Source organism: Oncorhynchus nerka, linkage group LG27, assembly GCF_034236695.1.
Source record: "Oncorhynchus nerka isolate Pitt River linkage group LG27, Oner_Uvic_2.0, whole genome shotgun sequence".
NCBI classification, from domain to species: Eukaryota; Metazoa; Chordata; class Actinopteri; order Salmoniformes; family Salmonidae; genus Oncorhynchus; species Oncorhynchus nerka.
The window spans coordinates 89,202,707-89,224,820 of NC_088422.1; the positions used below are offsets into that span (position 1 = coordinate 89,202,707).

General features: G+C 40.7%; 1 protein-coding gene across 1 annotated transcript; it reads right to left on the bottom strand.

The window, feature by feature from the left end:
- Positions 1 to 516: 516 nt before the first annotated feature.
- On the bottom strand, positions 517 to 17,162 carry LOC115117035 (sushi, nidogen and EGF-like domain-containing protein 1). The gene is made up of 11 exons (XM_065012260.1): positions 17,088 to 17,162; positions 16,891 to 16,963; positions 16,769 to 16,792; positions 14,483 to 14,521; positions 13,190 to 13,228; positions 12,269 to 12,390; positions 4,462 to 4,740; positions 4,186 to 4,281; positions 3,888 to 4,014; positions 2,874 to 2,912; positions 517 to 1,170 (listed from the first exon to the last, which is right to left on the bottom strand). The coding sequence occupies exons 2-11, from the start codon at positions 16,955 to 16,957 to the stop codon at positions 1,034 to 1,036; spliced, it is 969 nt and encodes a 322-aa protein (XP_064868332.1). The 5' UTR covers positions 16,958 to 16,963; positions 17,088 to 17,162; the 3' UTR covers positions 517 to 1,033.
- Positions 17,163 to 22,114: the final 4,952 nt, after the last annotated feature.

The following is a 22,114-nucleotide window of genomic DNA, read 5'->3' on the forward strand; positions in this document are numbered from 1 at the left end:
CACAACTCAATCTAAATGACAGGAGCACACATCTGTGTTGCTCCTGCTTTGAATCCACCGCTGTCTGGCAACAGAACTAAATCAACACAACTCAATCTAAATGACAGGAGCACACATCTGTGTTGCTCCTGCTTTGAAACACCGCTGTCTGGCAACAGAACTAAATCAACACAACTCAATCTAAATGACAGGAGCACACATCTGTGTTGCTCCTGCTTTGAATCCACCGCTGTCTGGCAACAGAACTAAATCAACACAACTCAATCTAAATGACAGGAGCACACATCTGTGTTGCTCCTGCTTTGAATCCACCGCTGTCTGGCAACAGAACTAAATCAACACAACTCAATCTAAATGACAGGAGCACACATCTGTGTTGCTCCTGCTTTGAATCGACCGCTGTCTGGCAAATCAGAACTCTGTGTTGCTCCTGCTTTGAAATCAACAGAACTAAATCAACACAACTCAATCTAAATGACAGGAGCACACATCTGTGTTGCTGCTCCTGCTTAAATCAACACAACTCAATCTAAATGACAGGAGCACACATCTGTGTTGCTCCTGCTTTGAATCGACCGCTGTCTGGCAACAGAGTAACATAGTTATCAGTCAGTCCTTGCACACATAGCTCCATCTATGAATTTGGGTTACATTTCTCCAGCCCCATTCCTCAACTGTTTATCAAAAAGTGGCACAGTGATCACTTTGTTTCTATTGGAATTTGCCACTTTAATGAATAGGTAAATATATTTCAAGTTATCCATCTACACAAATAAACCAATACAATAGCTAAGCCCATTAAAACACCCAGGAAGAAGGGCCCAAGGAAAATGGGAGTGGATCTGGAGTAACTCAAAAGCGCAACTGCACATACAATACTGTTTAGAATATTAGACAATAGGCTCCCTCCTTCCCCACTCTCATTCTTCCAGTGCACTCCAGCCTTCACTTTGAAAGAGAAATCTCTCGAACGAATAGCACACGCACTATGGCTGCCAATAAAACCACTCCCTTGATTGCAACAAAGTAAGAATCAATTATTTAAAACCAGAAACACCAGAATTAACAAAGTGCTCAGCATATAAACGGAACCAGTCAAACCCTGTCCTTTACAAAAAATGGAATCCATGCAGAAGTCATCAACTGCGAAAGGCTCATCAGATGTAGAAGCTGGAAGGAATAGAGACAGAGGTTTGATACAGAGATGTAGCATAATATGAATAACAATGTAACAATTTGGCAATTATGTAACAGTCTTCCAGGACCAACTTCCTGTAGGGTCATCCTCACCCCCTACGGTTTTGTTGTTGATGGAGCGGATGCCACACACGAAAGTGAGAATACTTTTGTTAGAATTTTGACATAATAACAATTCTAGAATTTAACCAAATTGCTTTTAGATTGAGGCTGGACACAAGATGCTCGGGAATGGGTCTTGAATTTGATTTAACATTACACAATCCACCGGCACAGCTCAACATTCCATATAGTGCCAAGGAAGTCCAAAATGTGTCTTCTGCAGAGGACAGGACAAAGCCATAATAACACTTGATCAGTCATAGTGTAAAAACTATTGGTCGCTAAATCCGGAGAAATGACGGACCATGTAGAAAACTGTTGGTCATTAAATCAGTCTCGAAGGACCATGTAGAAAACTGTTGGTCATTAAATCAGTCTCGAAGGACCATGTAGAAAACTGTTGGTCATTAAATCAGTCTCGAAGGACCATGTAGAAAACTGTTGGTCATTAAATCAGTCTCGAAGGACCATGTAGAAAACTGTTGGTCAATAAATCAGTCTCGAAGGACCATGTAGAAAACTGTTGGTCATTAAATCCGGAGAAATTACGGACCATGTAGAAAACTGTTGGTCATTAAATCTGTCTCGAAGGACCATGTAGAAAACTGTTGGTCATTAAATCCGGAGAAATGACGGACCATGTAGAAAACTGTTGGTCATTAAATCCGTCTCAAAGGACCATGTAGAAAACTGTTGGTCATTAAATCAGTCTCAAAGGACCATGTAGAAAACTGTTGGTCATTAAATCAGTCTCAAAGGACCATGTAGAAAACTGTTGGTCATTAAATCAGTCTCAAAGGACCATGTAGAAAACTGTTGGTCATTAAATCCGTCTCAAAGGACCATGTAGAAAACTGTTGGTCATTAAATCAGTCTCGAAGGACCATGTAAAAAACTGTTGGTCATTAAATCAGTCTCAAAGGACCATGTAGAAAACTGTTGGTCATTAAATCAGTCTCGAAGGACCATGTAGAAAACTGTTGGTCATTAAATCAGTCTCAAAGGACCATGTAAAAACAATTAGTCCCTAAATCCAATAAGGATGAGAAATACCAGAGTTTTGGTGCAGGAACAGGATAATAGTGCTATTTAATGTTATCAATCAGTCATAGGCTATACACATTTTATTTACTGTTTCATGGATAACCCACTTAAGAGGTTAACATTTTTCCCAAAATGAAAATAAATAATTTTGAGCGATTTAAACACTTGACATCATCTAGCGTGCATCATGTGATTTTATACTATAACAAGTAGGCAAAGTCTACTTTTACTGGTTAGAGTGATGTTGCACACCAGATGATGTCAAAGTGTATCCTGGTGAACTTATCTTGTTAGTTTAAAAAAATTACTTTTATTTACTATTGCTCAATATTTAAATTCTCATTTTTCCCAAAACCATGTCAGACTGGAGGGATCACTATCAGACACATCAGCAAGTGGCCATTCCATAATGGGCTTAGAGTCCAGGTGTTCTTTTAATATAACATTGGTTTCAGTCAGTTACAATCCAGTAAGAGAGAATTGAGAAGTGGATTGAAATCAGCTATTTATTGGGTGTAATGTAAACTCACCAGGGGTTGTTGAAGGGCCATCAGTTGTTGAAGTGGTCGCTGGAAGATATAGACAGAGGTTGGAAACTTAGCACAAGCACTTCCTGTAATGTCCTGTAGCCCCCAAAATATGAGATTTGGACTCTTTTATAAACGCTCAAAGCCCCACCCGCCTTCGATCCTGCTGATTGGATTGTATAGAGCAGTACAGCTGTTTAAACTCCTATCACCTGCTCCCCTTTCTCTCCCTGAATGTTGACCAATTCCACTGACTACTTAACTAAACTCTTTGCAGTCCATAAGTCATTCATTTTCAATGGAGGCAGATCACCTTGATTTGTCCCACTCTTGTGTGTTTTCCGTTGTACCCTGCTGCAACCACCAGTTAGTTGATTTTAAATGTATTTTGTGACATTTTAAGAGTATCAACTCGACAGCAACAATAATTCAGGAGGGCCGAGGTAAACTATTGTTTGCTAGAATTCTAGAATTCACAAAATAATGTTTTAGCATGGAGCACAAGCCACCAGCACAACTCAACATTCCAGATAGTGCCAAGGAAGTCCAAAATGTGTCTTCTGCAGAGGACAGGACAAAGCCATAATAACACTTGATCAGTCATAGTGTAAAAACTATTGGTCGCTAAATCCGGAGAAATGACGGACCATGTAGAAAACTGTTGGTCATTAAATCCGTTCTTGAAGGACCATGTAAAAACAATTGGTCCCTAAATACAATAAGGAAAAATACCAGAGTTTTGGTGCAGAAACGGGATAATAGTGCTATTTAATGTTATCAAGTGATGTTGCACACCAGATGATGTCAAAGTGTATCCTGGTGAACTTGTCTTTAAAAAAAAATGTTTTAAACATAGCCATCAAGTAGAAGTAGCTGTAGATATAATACTTTACAAATGTATTTCCTAATACATTCACGTAAACTACTTTAAAAAAACGTTGAATAATTATTTTGAAATGTATTTAAAGTAATTGAAATACATTAAATAGTATTTGAACCCAGGTTTGTTGAAAGTACCATTTGTCTGGAAGGCCCAGCGACCAGTGACATTGACATTGCTGGTGTAACTGAAAGTTGTGTCGTTGCTTTGAAATGACCCCGGGATCGAGAAGTAGTGGATGGAGTTGACTGTGTCATAGCCAGCCTAGAAATACACATATCATAGATCGTTATTATCATTTCTTAAAAGCATCAGAGATAAAAATACTATCCATATATAATTCACATCAGGAATGCAATTTATGCTCATGATAATGAATATAAACCCATATATTATTCTTCATGAAAATGTATAATATGCATTCATTCTTCTGACCTGAATATTTTGAGTTGTTGGTGCAATCTCCCCATAGTTCATCAGGATGAAGGAGGATTGGCCACCAGCAATCAGAACCACTTGGAAGGTGATTTCCTTATATTAAGGAAATTAGATACACATTTGAATACATACTGTAGCCCCCTGTGTCATGTACCAATCTTGCCCATTATACATCTTATATCATAGCTTCACAGGCTTTTACTAATCGGCTTAAAAAGAACTAAGCATCACTTTAGCTGACAATAGAAACAGAGTCACAACAAAAAGTCTTACTGTTCCAAAAGTGTTGTAGTAGGGAACCTTATCCCAGGTAGCAACGAAGACCCAATTAACAGAGAAGCCCAGATTTGGGAAGTACTGATTAATATCTTGTGTGGCCTGTTGAAGAACACTGCCACTGCTGTACTGCCGGTAAGAGATGGTACCATTCTGCCTGTTGTCCAAATCGGTCCAAAATGGAGCAATCAGATCTCTTGAGGAAAATGCAGGGAATCGGTATGGTATGGAACTGGCAAATGCTGCATTGAAGGTCAGATGTCCATTGTGGTTCACCTGAAATGACATTTCTTAATTGAGTTGGAAATAAAGCCTGTATGACAGTTTAGACACAACTGGTTACGCTTCATCATTTGTTTATTTGTAAGGACAGATCGTTGGAGAAGATGGTTTTGCATCACTTACAACACTGACAAGTGAAAGTAAATGAATGCGTGAATAAATAAAGTACATGCAACATATTGTATGGGACACTTTTAAATTTACTTTTAGAGACCATTCAATACAATACTCATAATTAAAACAAAAGCAGTTTAGGTCAAAAGAGATTAGACTAATAAAGGAAATAGAGGAAGTAACAGCGCAGGCAGAAGGTAATGGAAATTGTACTGTAGAGGCACAAAATAGGCTAGAGAAAAAAAACAAAAAGAAATGGAGGTACTTATTCAAGAATGATCAAGTGTAATGTATTACAAAAATAAAGTGAATTAGATGGAAAATTGTGAAAAATGCACAACATTTCTCTTGAATCTTCAACATAGAAATTCTACCGAAAATAATTTACAGAAACTTGTTACAAATGATGGAGTTATCCATGATTCAAATTATAATTTGAAAAAGGAAGCAAAATATTTTAAGCATGTTTTCTTTTCAGACTCCTCTATTTGCACTGAATGGTGTTAACTGTTATGATTTCTTTCCTAATAAATCAAATCAAATCAAATCAAATCACATTTTATTTGTCACATACACATGGTTAGCAGATGTTAATGCGAGTGTAGCGAAATGCTTGTGCTTCTAGTTCCGACAATGCAGTAATAACCAACAAGTAATCTAACTAACAATTCCTAAACTACTGTCTTATACACAGTGTAAGGGGATAAAGAATATGTACATAAGGATATATGAATGAGTGATGATACAGAGCAGCATAGGCAAGATACAGTAGATGGTATCGAGTACAGTATATACATATGAGATGAGTATGTAAACAAAGTGGCATAGTTAAAGTGGCTAGTGATACATGTATTACATAAGGATGCAGTCGATGATATAGAGTACAGTATATACGTATGCATATGAGATGAATAATGTAGGGTAAGTAACATTATAGAAGGTAGCATTGTTTAAAGTGGCTAGTGATATATTTACATCATTTCCCATCAATTCCCATTATTAAAGTGGCTGGAGTTGAGTCAGTGTCAGTGTGTTGGCAGCAGCCACTCAATGTTAGTGGTGGCTGTTTAACAGTCTGATGGCCTTGAGATAGAAGCTGTTTTTCAGTCTCTCGGTCCCAGCTTTGATGCACCTGTACTGACCTCGCCTTCTGGATGATAGCGGGGTGAACAGGCAGTGGCTCGGGTGGTTGATGTCCTTGATGATCTTTATGGCCTTCCTGTAACATCGGGTGGTGTAGGTGTCCTGGAGGGCAGGTAGTTTGCCCCCGGTGATGAGGGCGGAGCAGTTGCCGTACCAGGCGGTGATACAGCCCGCCTCTCGATTGTGCATCTGTAGAAGTTTGTGAGTGCTTTTGGTGACAAGCCGAATTTCTTCAGCCTCCTGAGGTTGAAGAGGCGCTGCTGCGCCTTCTTTACGATGCTGTCTGTGTGAGTGGACCAATTCAGTTGGATGTCATAAGGTGAACGCACCAATTTGTAAGTCGCTCTGGATAAGAGCGTCTGCTAAATGACTTAAATGTAAATGTAAATGTCTGTGATGTGTATGCCGAGGAACTTAAAACTTGCTACCCTCTCCACTACTGTTCCATCGATGTGGATAGGGGGGTGTTCCCTCTGCTGTTTCCTGAAGTCCACAATCATCTCCTTAGTTTTGTTGACGTTGAGTGTGAGGTTATTTTCCTGACACCACACTCCGAGGGCCCTCACCTCCTCCCTGTAGGCCGTCTCGTCGTTGTTGGTAATCAAGCCTACCACTGTTGTGTCGTCCGCAAACTTGATGATTGAGTTGGAGGCGTGCGTGGCCACGCAGTCGTGGGTGAACAGGGAGTACAGGAGAGGGCTCAGAACGCACCCTTGTGGGGCCCCAGTGTTGAGGATCAGCGGGGAGGAGATGTTGTTGCCTACCCTCACCATCTGGGGGCGGCCCGTCAGGAAGTCCAGTACCCAGTTGCACAGGGCGGGGTCGAGATCCAGGGTCTCGAGCTTGATGACGAGCTTGGAGGGTACTATGGTGTTGAATGCCGAGCTGTAGTCGATGAACAGCATTCTCACATAGGTATTCCTCTTGTCCAGATGGGTTAGGGCAGTGTGCAGTGTGGTTGAGATTGCATCGTCTGTGGACCTATTTGGGCGGTAAGCAAATTGGAGTGGGTCTAGGGTGTCAGGTAGGGTGGAGGTGATATGGTCCTTGACTAGTCTCTCAAAGCACTTCATGATGACGGAAGTGAGTGCTACGGGGCGGTAGTCGTTTAGCTCAGTTACCTTAGCTTTCTTGGGAACAGGAACAATGGTGGCCCTCTTGAAGCATGTGGGAACAGCAGACTGGTATAGGGATTGATTGAATATGTCCGTAAACACACCGGCCAGCTGGTCTGCGCATGCTCTGAGGGCGCGGCTGGGGATGCCGTCTGGGCCTGCAGCCTTGCGAGGGTTAACACGTTTAAATGTCTTACTCACCTCGGCTGCAGTGAAGGAGAGACCGCATGTTTTCGTTGCAGGCCGTGTCAGTGGCACTGTATTGTCCTCAAAGCGGGCAGAAAAGTTATTTAGTCTGCCTGGGAGCAAGACATCCTGGTCCGTGACTGGGCTGGATTTCTTCCTGTAGTCCGTGATTGACTGTAGACCCTGCCACATGCCTCTTGTGTCTGAGCCGTTGAATTGAGATTCTACTTTGTCTCTGTACTGACGCTTAGCTTGTTTGATAGCCTTGCGGAGGGAATAGCTGCACTGTTTGTATTCGGTCATGTTACCAGACACCTTGCCCTGATTAAAAGCAGTGGTTCGCGCTTTCAGTTTCACGCGAATGCTGCCATCAATCCACGGTTTCTGGTTAGGGAATGTTTTAATCGTTGCTATGGGAACGACATCTTCAACACACGTTCTAATGAACTCGCACACCGAATCAGCGTATTCGTCAATGTTGTTATCTGACGCAATACGAAACATATCCCAGTCCACGTGATGGAAGCAGTCTTGGAGTGTGGAGTCAGCTTGGTCGGACCAGCGTTGGACAGACCTCAGAGTGGGAGCCTCTTGTTTTAGTTTCTGTCTGTAGGCAGGGATCAACAAAATGGAGTCGTGGTCAGCTTTTCCGAAAGGGGGGCGGGGCAGGGCCTTATTTGCGTCGCGGAAGTTAGAGTAACAATGATCCAAGGTTTTTCCACCCCTGGTTGCGCAATCGATATGCTGATAAAATTTAGGGAGTCTTGTTTTCAGATTAGCCTTGTTAAAATCCCCAGCTACAATGAATGCAGCCTCCGGATAAATGGTTTCCAGTTTGCAAAGAGTTAAATAAAGTTCGTTCAGAGCCATCGATGTGTCTGCTTGGGGGGGGATATATACGGCTGTGATTATAATCGAAGAGAATTCTCTTGGTAGATAATGCGGTCTACATTTGATTGTGAGGAATTCTAAATCAGGTGAACAGAAGGATTTGAGTTCCTGTATGTTTCTTTCATCACACCATGTCTCGTTAGCCATAAGGCATACGCCCCCGCCCCTCTTCTTACCGGAAAGGTGTTTGTTTCTGTCGGCGCGATGCGTGGAGAAACCCGTTGGCTGCACCGCTTCGGATAGCGTCTCTCTAATGAGCCATGTTTCCGTGAAGCACAGAACGTTACAGTCTCTGATGTCCCTCTGGAATGCTGCCCTTGCTCGGATTTCATCAACCTTGTTGTCAAGAGACTGGACATTGGCAAGAAGAATGCTAGGGAGTGGTGTGCCCGTCTCCGGAGTCTGACCAGAAGACCGCCTCGTTTCCCTCTTTTTCTGAGTCGTTTTTTTGGGTCGCTGCATGCGATCCATTCCGTTGTCCTGTTTGTAAGGCAGAACACAGGATCCGCGTCGCGAAAAACATATTCTTGGTCGTACTGATGGTGAGTTGACGCTGATATTATATTCAGTAGTTCTTCTCGACTGTATGTAATGAAACCTAAGATGACCTGGGGTACTAATGTAAGAAATAACACGTAAAAAAACAAAAAACTGCATAGTTTCCTAGGAACGCGAAGCGAGGCGGCCATCTCTGTCGGCGCCGGAAGTAAATAATAATAATTTAAAATTAACACATTTACAGAAAGACCTGTGTGAATGCCAACTTACTGAAGAGGAACTTTTTGAGGCAATAAAATATTTTCAGTCTGGAAAACATCAGGGCTTGACAGTATACCGGTAGAGGTACATCAGAACTTTTTTTGGTGTACTCAAATATCCATTATTAGCATATTTGAATTACTCCTATACAAATGGTAGACGTTCAAGTTCTCAACAAGAAGGTGTGATTTCATTACTACTAAAACAGGACCCAAGTGGTAAGTATAAAGATCCAGTCCATTTTAAATACAGGAAGCCTCTAATGCTTCAATGTTGTGATGTGAAAATCCTGGCGAAATGCATAGCACATAGAATAAAAAAGGTTTTACCAGATATTGTTCATTGCTGATCAGACAGGATTTTTACATGGACCACATATTGGAGATCATATATGACAATTACTTGAAACAATTGAACATTATGAAACATAGAAGATACCAGGCTTGGTCTTCATAGCAGATTTTGAAAAGGCATTTGATAAAGTACGACTAGAATTTATATATAAATGCCTGGATTACTTTAATTTTGGTGAATCTCTTATACAATAGGTTAAAGTTATGTACAGCAACCCCAGGTGTAAAATAGTAAATAATGGTTACTTCTCAGAAAGTACTGAGGTTTTAAGAGGAGTCAAACAAGGCTGTCCGTTGTCTCCATATCTATTTATTATGGCCTTTGAAATGTCAGCTATTAAAATTAGATCCGACAAGAACATCAAGGGGTTAGAAATCCAGGGGATAAAAACAAAAATGTCAATGTCTGCTGATGACTAGTTTTTTCTTAAGTCCGCAATCTGGATCCCTGCACAGTCTTATTTAATTTGATTTGGAATGCTAAGCCAGACAAATTAAATGTGCCTATTTATATAATGAATATGAGTTTGGGGGGCTAAAATGATTAAATATTAGCATTTGAAACCTTTCACTAAAAGCTTCACTAATACATAAATTATACTTAAACCCAAAATGGTTCTCCAGTAGATTATTAAGAAAGGCTCAGCCTTTGTTCAAAAATGGCCTTTTTGCTTTTATACAGATCACAACTTCTCATTTCCAACTAATTGAAAATTAAATTTAGTTTAAAGTATTGCCCTTTCTTAAACAAGCCATACAAAGCTGGTTACAATTTCAGTTTTATCCTCAAGACAAGATAGAACAAATATTACAACAAATGTTATCGTTAAACTCAAATATACTGATGAATAAAAAAACATTCTTTATAGATTTTCTTTTAAATGGTATTATATTTATGAATGATATTATGAATAGAAACGGAGGAGTTATGTCACATATTTAGCTATTGAAAATATATGGGAATATCTGCTCAATCCAAACTTACAACCAAATGGATGCAGTACTACCACAAAAATAGAGGAGGCAAGTGGAAAAGGGAGACGGTAGGGAACTTGTTTGCCTACCATATATTAAAGATACAAATTGGCTGAAAGGAACTGGCATAGTTTAATTTGAGGACAAAAATGTTGACAGCTGCGCCATACAGGTTGCAAAATAAATGGGAAGAGATTTTCGATGTACCAATTCCATGACATATGGTTTATGAACTGGTACAAAAAACTATAGTTGATTCAACACTTAGAGTTTTTAAATTTAAGTTTTTATATAAAAATCTTGCCACCAACAGAATGCTATATATAGGGGGCATACAACAATCTAAGCTCTGTAAATTTTGCCTGCGAAGAGAGAGAATTAATAGATAATTTACTCTGGTATTGCCCCCATGTAGCTTGTTTCTGGTCACAGGTTCAAGAATGGTTAAAAAAAAAACACAACATGCTCTTAAAATTAACCTTACAAATAGCAGTGTTGGGCTATTTGGAAAGCCATAGTTAGTCAATAAATAATATAATAATACTTGTAGGAAAGGTTTTCATCTTTAGCTCACAATTTGTGGATACTATACAATTAGAAAGGTAAAAAAAGGATCTAAAACATCACAGGACAATTGATAAATATATGGCACATGGAAACCAAACAAGGGTGGTCTATGGTGATAGGTAGGATGGGCTGAGAGTGGCAGAGGGGTGGGATTAAAGAGCTGAGGTCTATGGTGATAGGTGGGATGGGCTGAGAGTGGCAGAGGGGTGGGATTAAAGAGCTGAGGTCTATGGTGATAGGTGGGATGGGCTGAGAGTGGCAGAGGGGTGGGATTAAAGAGCTGAGGTCTATGGTGATAGGTGGGATGGGCTGAGAGTGGCTGAGGGTTGGGATTAAAGAGCTGAGGTCTATGGTGATAGGTAGGATGGGCTGAGAGTGGCTGAGGGTTGGGATTAAAGAGCTGAGGTCTATGGTGATAGGTGGGATGTGCTGAGAGTGGCAGAGGGGTGGGATTAAAGAGTTGAGGTCTATGGTGATAGGTGGGATGGGCTGAGAGTGGCTGAGGGTTGGGATTAAAGAGCTGAGGTCTATGGTGATAGGTGGGATGTGCTGAGAGTGGCTGAGGGGTGGGATTAAAGAGCTGAGGTCTATGGTGATAGGTGGGATGTGCTGAGAGTGGCAGAGGGGTGGGATTAAAGAGTTGAGGTCTATGGTGATAGGTGGGATGGGCTGAGAGTGGCTGAGGGGTGGGATTAAAGAGCTGAGGTCTATGGTGATAGGTGGGATGTGCTGAGAGTGGCAGAGGGGTGGGATTAAAGAGTTGAGGTCTATGGTGATAGGTGGGATGGGCTGAGAGTGGTTGAGGGGTGGGATTAAAGAGCTGAGGTCTATGGTGATAGGTGGGAAGGGCTGAGAGTGGCTGAGGGTTGGGATTAAAGAGCTGAGGTCTGGGATTAAAGAGCTGAGGTCTATGGTGATTAGGTGGGATGGGCTGAGAGTGGCAGAGGGGTGGGATTAAAGAGCTGAGGTCTGGGATTAAAGAGCTGAGGTCTATGGTGATATATGTGGGATGGGTTGAGAATGGCTGAGGGGTGGGATTAAAGAGCTGAGCTCTATGGTGATAGGTGGGATGGGCTGAGAGTGGCAGAGGGGTGGGATTAAAGAGCTGAGGTCTATGGTGATAGGTGGGATGGGCTGAGAGTATCTGAGGGGTGGGATTAAAGCGCTTATGTTTGGTAATGTATTATTGTTATGTGACTGCTTTATACAAAAGTACCATGTATGTAAAATGTATGTATATGTAGCAGAAAAGTAGTTAAAAAAAAGATATATAGATATTTGTACTCCGGGTGGTGGAGTAAAAAAAACACAAAAAAACATGCAACATATTAATAAATACAGTGTGTACTACTATCACCCCATAATGTATGTAATGTATGTACTATCCCAGAGAGGTTAAAAACATGTATTTTTACGCACGTGTATCTGTTGATACGGTTTTCCAAAATAAACAAATGGCTGCTCCAGGGTTATAGGAGGGGAACTTCCATCATCGGATCGGGAGCTCACTGTGTCTCCAGCCCCAAATGGATAGAGTGGGCCTGAGATGAACAAAATGGTCCGTTAATAACATCATTACAATTAGGTCACACAGCGATTATCTAACAATCTGTCACGGCCAACTTTCTGCATTGTCATCCTCACCCCAACTATTTTGTTGTTGATTTGGGTTATGCCACACACTAAAGGGAGAATAAACTCTTGGGATTTTTCAGCAATTCAGCCAAAGTGAGTTTAGGTCATGGCGGGACACAAGATGCTTGGGAATTGGTTTTTCATTTTGTTGACAAGTGGCAGTTGGAATGCAAGTGCACAATATTTAAATTATAATTTTTCCCAAAACCATGTCAGACTGGAGGGATCACTATCAGACACATCAGCAGGTGGCCATTCCATAATGGGCTTAGGGTCCAAGTGTTCTTTCAACATAAGATTGTCAACCTGTTGTTTTATGTAAACGATGCTGAGTCTCCAAGGCACTGTGTAATGGACAGGGCTGTCTCACTGTCTGGAGGCTACGCTTGGATAGAGCACAATCAGTGCATCTGTTTAATCTAGTGTTAGTGGGGAAGTGGACATTATTGTAATCCAAACCAAACCCTCATGTAAATCGTGATGCACAGTGATTGGCCACCCATCCAGTAGCAAACCTGCGTCACAACTATAACTTTATTGATCAAATCCCAGCTCTTTCATGACAACCCCATTAATATATAATATTTGGTATATAACATAACATCTCATTAAGATGAGAGACGGTTTCAGTCAGTTACAATCCAGTAAGAGAGAATTGAGAAGTGGATTGAAATCAGCTATTTATTGGGTGTAATGTAAACTCACCAGGGGTTGTTGAAGGGCCATCAGTTGTTGAAGTGGTCGCTGGAGGATAAAGACGGAGAGGTTGGAAATTTAGCACAAGCACTTCCTGTAAAGCTCCCAAAATACAAGATTTGGTCTCTTATAAACGCTTAAAGCCCCACTGATTTTAGATTGCGGCGGGACACGAGATGCTCGGATATGGGTCTTGAACTTTTTTAATATGGACAAGTGGCAGCTGGGATGCAATTGCATTTACTGCTTGTGAAGTTGCTAGCTAGCAAGTTAGCATAAACTAGTGCTAACTGGGATAGTCATTGTCTAAATCAGCTGTTCCCAAACTCAGTCCCCGGAACCCAAAGGGATGCACATTTAGTTTTGTTCTCTAACACGACACAGCTGATTCAAATGATCAAAGCTTAATGATTAGATGATTATTTGAATCAGTTGTGTAGTGCCAGGGGCAAAAACCAAAACATGCACCCCTTGGGGTCCTGGGGACCGAGTTTGGGAAACCCTGGTCTAAATGTCAGGCAGAAGCACATTCATAATAATAGTATGGTAACATCTTGTGGTCTAATGTGAATTACGGAGGGGGGTGGGGGGTGGGGTCAGTTACCGCAGGGGGCTATTTACCCCCTAGTACCCTACCCTGCTGCAGCCACCGGTTGGTTTAAATGTAAGAGTAATGTGTTGCGTTGTCTCATGCTTCAACCACCAGTTGATTTAAAAAGTATTTTGTGACATTTCAAGAGTATCAACTCGACAGCAACAATAATTCATTACCGAGCCATGAGGGCCGAGGTAAACTAGGGTTGACTTCCATAGATTCGCTTTGCTCGGATTTGATTCATTTTTTGCTAATTCTAGTATTCAGAAAATAATATTTTAGCAAGAGCACAAGCCACCAGCCCTCAACATTCTCAACATTCCAGAGAGTGCCAAAACCCAAAGCCCAAAACGTGCCTGCTGCAGAGGGACAGGACAAAGCCAGAAGAAAACTTATTCAGTCATAGTGTAAAAAATGATTAGTCTCTAAATCCAAAAACATTGACATGATTGTAATCAAACCCAACCCTCATGTAAATCATGATGCACAGTGATTGGTGGACCAGTCAGTGGCAAGCCCGCGTCACACCTACACATTTACTGATCAAATCCCAGCTCTTTCGTGACAACCCCACCTATATATAATATTTGGTATATAACATAACATCTCATTAAGATAAGAGACGGTTTCAGTCAGTTACAATCCAGTAAGAGAGAATTGAGAAGTGGATTGAAATCAGCTATTTATTGGGTGTAATGTAAACTCACCAGGGGTTGTTGAAGGGCCATCAGTTGTTGAAGTGTTCACTGGAATATATAGACAGAGAGGTTGGAAACTTAGCACTTCCTGTAAAACCCCATAGCCCCCAAAATACAAGATTTGGTCTCATATAAACGCTTAAAGCCCCACTGATTTTAGATTGCGGCGGGACACGAGATGCTCGGGAATGGATCTTGAATTTTTGAATATGGACAAGTGCCAGCAGGAATATAAGTGAGTATTGTCTCAATTCTCATTTTGCCCAAAACCATGTCAGACTGGAGGGATCACTATCAGACACATCAGCAAGTGGCCATTCCATAAAGGGCTTAGGGTCCAAGTGTTCTTTTAATATACCATTGTCAACATGTTGTCTTACAGTATATATACTGTATATAAAACAATATCTAAAGAAAGCCACACACTCTCTCACACACACTCCTATAGTATATGCAATACCACTTAAATGTAACTCAATTTTATCTTAAATGTAATCACTGTAATCCCCAAAAGTAACTATTTATCATGAAGGGGCATAAACAATAACTACTAATGCTGCACACTCCAAGAAATGTACAAATCTCACCTTTCTGGTAAAAAAATATATAAATTGCTGCGGTGTAGTCACTTTTGAAGACACAAGCTCAAATACACAGTACAAATATGATAAAAATATGAAATATTTTATCAAAACTGTAGTTCTGGGTCGCCTCCCTGACCAAGGTTCTTCTTGCACGGTTTCTCAGTTTGGTCAGCGCTAGGCAGAGTCTGTGTAGTTCCATATTTTGTGCTCAAGGAAACGTTCAACACTCTAGAAATTGTTTTATTGTCATGACTTCCGCCGAAGTGGGCTCCTCTCCTTGTTCGGGCGGCGTTCGGCGGTCGACGTCACCGGCTTTCTAGCCATCGCTGCTCCATTTTTCATGTATCCATTTGTTTTGTCTTGTTCCCTGCACACCTGGTTTTCATTCCCAATCACACTACATTTATTTATTCCTCTGTTCCCCCTCATGTCTTTGTGTGAAATTGTTTGTTTGTTACATGTAGCCCGTATTAGTCTGTGTTTGGCCCGTGTGTTTTGGTTATTTTGTACCATTCGTGTACTTTGGGCGTATATTGCTATTTTCATTGGGTATTGGGTATTCATTGGGTATAAAGTGTGCCTATTATCACCCATCTCTGCTCTCCTGCACCTGACTTACCTTCAACCAGTAGCGCACACCCTGACATTTATACCTTTCCCCAGATGACCTCCGAGATGAGGTGATCTACGGACAGTCCCTTGGCCTTCATGGTATAGTTTCTGCTCTGACATGCACTGTGGGACCTTATATAGACAGGTGTGTTTTATTTTTTTTCCATCTTGTCCAAACAATTGAATTGGCCACAGGTGGACTCCAATAGAGTTGTAGTGACATTTCAAGGATGATCAAAGGAAATTGGATGCCCCTGAACTCAATTTGGAGTGTCATAGCAAAGGGGTGTGAATACTTATGTAAATTTGAAATTTCTGTATTTCATTTTTTTTTAAAAGAGCAAACAATTCGAAAAGCATGTTTTCATTGTATCATTATGAGGTATTGTGTGGTGAGCAAAAATGTATATTTAATCCATTTTAAATTCAGGCTGTAACACAAAGAATGTGTAACAAATCAAGGGGTATGAATACTTTCTGAAGCCACTGTATATTATACAGTTTAAGCAATTCCAATGCAAGTCAATGGAGAGTGAGGCATGCTCCAGTATTCTCCCTATTCCCCCCCTCTCTCACAAGTACAAGTACACACAAGTGGAGGCTGCTGAGGGGAGGATGGCTCGGAATAATGGCTGGAACGGAGTCAATGGAATGACATGAAACACATGGAAACGATGTGTTTGATACCATTCCACTAATTCCGCTCCAGTCATTACCAAGAGCCTGTCCTCCCTAATTAAGGAGCCACCAACCTCCTTTGGTAGACACATACCACAGACATCCATGCACACCCGCGCAAAATCTTCTAATTCACAGATCTTCTCGAGTGACATTGTCACAATATAAGTTAAATATAAGTTATTTTAGGATGCTTGTAGGCCAAGTTTTCACACTTGTAGTTTTCATACCAAGCCTTCTTTCGGTAGAATAAGGAAGTCAAATCCATTCATCTGTGCTAGTTCAGGAACTACCACCTATGCCTTTAAGACTAAGTGATGTAATCTCTGCTTATTTCATGTTATGTAACTATCTCATGACGGTGTCAGTTACAATTTAGTCCGTGGATTGAAATAAGTTATTGGGTGTAATGTAAACTCACCAAAATCAGCAGTGGTCACCTTACCTTTTGAAACAATGGAGGGGGGTCAAGGTGAGCAAGCTTAAATTCACATGTAAAATACTAACACAATCATCAAGATACAAAGTGGATAAAGTACTTACTCGTCATCAACAAAAACAGCACAAAAAGCATAATTTGATTCCTCATTGTCACAAGCTCCTTGTCCATTCAAATCTAGAAGCAAAATGTTTCATATTTATCGTCATAACCATGAATATCATTATCCCTTTCTTCAAAACTGTCTTCATTCACATTTTACATGTTCTATTCTACAAACAGATGTGTTAGAACAGCTCACCTGTTTCTGCGCATTCACCCTTTCTTCTGTGTAGTTCTGTTGGGTTGGGACTATTGGTTCCTAGGTATAGTTTATACATAGGTATGTTAAGAAGGTGGAATGTGGCCAACCCTTATAGTCAATGGCAAACATGAATCACCCCAAGGACACTTACTGCAGGTTTTGGCACCAGGCTTATGTATTTTATATGTAAATCAAATGAATAAGGTGGAATAACAACAAATGGAATGCAATACATACATTTCAATTATGAGATTACAAAACAATTAGGCCTAGACCTAGGTAGCTAACTGGTTTCTTAGCTATATTCACCTTCAATATCTTAATCGGGACTTGATTTGCTGTAATAGTGTCACGCCCTGACCTGAGATATCTCTGTTTTCTTTATATTTTGGTTAGGTCAGGGATTGACGAGGGTGAATACGCTAGTTTTTGTATTGTCTAGGAGTTTTGTATTGTCTAGTGGTTTTGTATTGTCTAGGGTTTTTGTATTGTCTAGGGTTTTGTAGGTCTAGGTATTTGTATGTTTATGGTGGCCTGATATGGTTCCCAATCAGAGGCAGCTGTTTATCGTTGTCTCTGATTGGGGATCATATTTAGGTAGCCATTTCCCTTTGGTCTTTGTGGGTTCTTGTCTATGTGTAGTTGCCTGTCAGCACTCATTTGTATAGCGTCACGTGTCGTTTTGTTTAGTTTGTTCAGTGTTCATTCTTTTAAATAGAGAATGTACGCATACCACGCTGCGCCTTGGTCCGATTCATACGACGAACGTGACAAATAGAAAATAAAAGATTATTAGCTAGAGACAACCTAGTCCTATTTAATTTGCAAATCTCATGACATGGCTTGAGACTTGGCTATGAGGTATACTGTAGTAAAGTATCTATGGGGATTTTTTATTTAGCTGAGCCTGCTAGCTAGCTAAATTTAGTATTGGTATAGCTAACGTTAGCTAGCTAGCAGCTGTGAAGTCATTGAAATAATTTGAAATAGCGATTGAGGTAGCCACATATAGCCAATCTAAACACTTAGCTAATTTATATTACCATAAATAAAGGTTAACTTACCCGTAGCACCACACATTTTGAATTGTGAACTCTGTCACATGCACAGAAACACAACTAACCAAACAACAGTGCTAGGTGCTAGGTGCGCTAAAATTAGTAGACTTTTTTAAAAATCCCCCAGTGTGTAGAGCACCCTATTATTATTATATCCATTTTTTAATGTGATTTTGAGAGCGAAGCTAGAAAGAAATGGGGGAAATACGAATCCTGGCCAAACAAAACCGAGAAAGCGGAATTTGGGAGAACAAAACCTGAATTAGGCAAAAAATAATTAAGGGCCCTACCAATGTTTTACTCTGTGCGTGACTGCACTTCAGAGTGTGTCATCCTGTAGCACAGAATTCTGGGGAAAGTTGAGGTCACGTCAAATATTGGCAGTGCACACAAGAAGTAAAGAGTTTAGGCCGTCCTAGAAATGTAATATAAATATACAGTTATAATATAATATATGCCATTTAGCAGATGCTTTTATCCAAAGCGACTTACAGTCATGCGTGCATTTATAACCAGTGTGAAAGGCTGGCTAGTTAGCTGTTTCCCTTGCTCTGTCGCTGCTTGTGTGGAGCTATAGGTAACAATGCTCTGTGGGTGACTGTTGTCGTGTTCAGAGGGTCCATCATTCCAGCCCAGGTTGGGTCAAGGAGAGGGATGGAAGCAATACCTTTACACATACATTTGTACGCATGGGTGGTCCCTGCAATAATCTGCCAACATGCATGACAAGGTTATAGCTAGATTTGTGATGCCTCAATTTGATATAATTCATAAAGCTTTTATTAAGCTGTGTTCATGTCACCCTTTATAAAGCACAGGTTTGTGTCATGTATGACATAGTGGGTTATGCCACATTTGACATGGGTGGTTATGTCACACAGTTATGCCACATTTATGAACCCTGTATAGAGCATGACATATAGTTATAGATGATTTGTGACATTTATGTAGTGCTTATGAAGGCTTTATTAAGGCTTTATGAAGCATTTATAAGCTACACTTCATTTAAAGCGGAACCAAACATTTGCAAATGCTGGAGTATAGAGATACATTATAAATGTTAGCTTCACTGTCCAAATACATATGGGGTTGAGTGTATACGTAGCCTATAGACAGGTAAATAAAGGGATTCTGCCATATTCTGGCAATTACACCTTTTGTCTCCTTACCCAGATTCAGATAGACTTGTGCAGTATGAAGCTATGATGACTAAGTAGAAGAATGTTGTTGTTCATGTTAAGAATCTTAACATTCATGGACCTTTGTGACATGCAGTGCAGGCGTGGAACAATGCACAATAGATTAGACATGGGTACACAATGAGTTATGACTGACAGTTGACCTCATAGGATTGAATAAGAGCATTCTTAGTCATCATCGGTAGCGAAAATGCGAACTGGAAAAACACGTTGCCTCACCAGATGTGTGTGACATGGGGAGAACTTCCTCCTTAATAGATGTGTGGGAGGCAGGTGGACATTTATTGGAATAACTGAGTCTAAAAGGCGTCAGTCAGAACATACCAGCTCGTAACTGGTACATCCTGTTCCATCTCCAGACCTAGGGCTGTTATGGTGACTGTATTACCGCCACACCGGCAGTCACAAGATTTTCGTACTTGAACTCAAAATGAACAATTGTTATTATCAATCTGTTAACGTTACTCAAAAGATTACAACAATTCGCAGATAGCCTGTTTGCTATTGTAAAGGTGAAATAAATGATAGCTGGCTGTGTTACTTACTGCAGAGTAGGGCTAGCCATGATCTAACTAGTAACTTAGGCTGGTAGTTGATTTTAAGGCACAGTTTGTCACATTCTTTCAAAATCGAACCCAGAAGCAGACCAGGACAAGGAGAGTAGGAAGAAGGTGAGTATTTATTTACAAGTGAATGTGAATGGGTAGATATATCCAGGTGGCGTAGCGGGCAGCGGTGGTGAGTTGATGGGAGTAAATAGGTGGATCCAATGGGGTAGCGGAATCCTCCAACGACCAGGCGGGAATGGGGTAAATGATCCGGGTGAGTAACTGAAGACAGAACAAACAGAGGTAAGTTTAAGGCACAACATTTTCAGCTCGTGAACTAAGGAGCAATACGTAAAAAACAACAAAACAAATTCTATCCAACTTCAGGCTGATACTATGGCACAACATACTGTTCATGGCTAACGATCCGGCAGGGAATGGATGTCAGGTCAGAGCTTTTGAAGGGGAGAGGTGATGATCAGGACAGGTGTGCAGATTACTGATGGGATACAGGTGCGGGTGAACATCGGTCTCCCAACAAGCTAATTCGCCTGGCAACCAGACAGGGTGCGTTCCAGGACACCGGAAACACACTCCAGGACAGAAACACAGGCAAACACAGACTCAGGAAGCGGGATTCGTGACACAGTTATGATAATGGGGATTTGTAATTAAGATTGAGATTGGACTAAAATGTGGGTAATTGGATGCCTAGAGGTAAACATAGACTGTCTTGTTTTTGCATAGGGTCAGTTAAACATGAAAAGAAAGGGAGAGATATCAGACTGTTACAAAAGGACCCAATGGTAGGGCCAGGCCTATACTTTAAACTACACATTTTAGTTAGCAGCTGTTAGTATCTAATCTTGTGGATCCCTTAATTATACATTTCCATAGAGATATGACACATTATTTAATGTATATTTCAGACATGTCAAGATCCAGAGAAGAGGGTCCTGTACAGCCGTGTTTGAAAACATTTCCCAAAACTCAGCATGGTACTAGGAAAAAGGTTGTAACAGCTCCTGGTATATGGACAATTCATGGCTTGAATATTCTGTAAATCAAGATTAAATGTATTGTTTCGCCTGTAGTCATTTTTTCTCTGCCCAGTACACCTGAATCTGCCTTCACATCACAGTCAGGGTTTTGTAACTGGAAAAAGGCGCTGCTTAAAGATTCTGGGTTTAAGCTCCATTCGAAGGCAGAGCATCATATCAATGCTATCTACGTATGCTTGGAATCAGCATAAAATGGCTATTGACAGCAACTCATCAATGTTAGATGTCATAAATGAGGACTGGAAAAAGAAAGTGGAGGAAAACTGTACTTACATTAAAACAATTTCAGATGTGCTCCTATTAACTGCCACTCAAAATATAACGCAGAGAGGTCATCGAGAGTCTGATGACTCTCACAACAAGGGTCATTGTTTTTACAATCTTAGAAGAAATAACAAAGCATGACCCTCTCATAGAGAAAAGGCTGAATGCATGTGGCAATGCTAAGTACACAAGCCACCAAATCCAGAACAAAGTTATTGAGGGCTTTGCTGAGATGATACAAAGTCAAATAATAAGAGAAGTAAAATAAAGTTAAGCTTTTATTGTAATTGCAGATGAAACCAAAGATGTAAATAAAAATAACAAATGTCTTTAGTTGTGAGGTACTATTACAACGGGCCCATCCACGAAAGCTTTTTACACTTTCAGTTAGTTGAAAGCTTAGATGTAATCAATGATAATTGATTGCTTTGAAAAACATGGTCTGGACTACAGGAATAATCTTGAGGGGCAAGGCTATGAAGTTACATCCGTCATGAGCGGAAAGCATTCTGGTGTGTCTGCATGGATTAATATCAGTGCAAGATGTAATGCACAGTGTTTGAATTTGGTTCTTGTAAATTCTGTCAAATCCGTGCATGAGGCAGTTCACTTTTTTGCTCTCCTGCAGAAGCTTTCTAACTTTGTATCTGGCTCATAGGTTCATCTGAAGTGGCTTGCAGTTCAGAAAGAGCTGTATCCACAGCAGCAGCCCAGGAAGCTACAGAGACTTACGGATGTAAGGTTGGCATGCAGATACATGGCAAGCTGTAATCTGAGGGACAGGCTTCCAGCAGTTCTGAGAGTGCCACAGGATATCACACTTGAAAATAGCGGTGATAGATCAGTGGAGGCAAGGGGCCTTCTTTCTCAGATAGATTTACATTTCATAGGGCT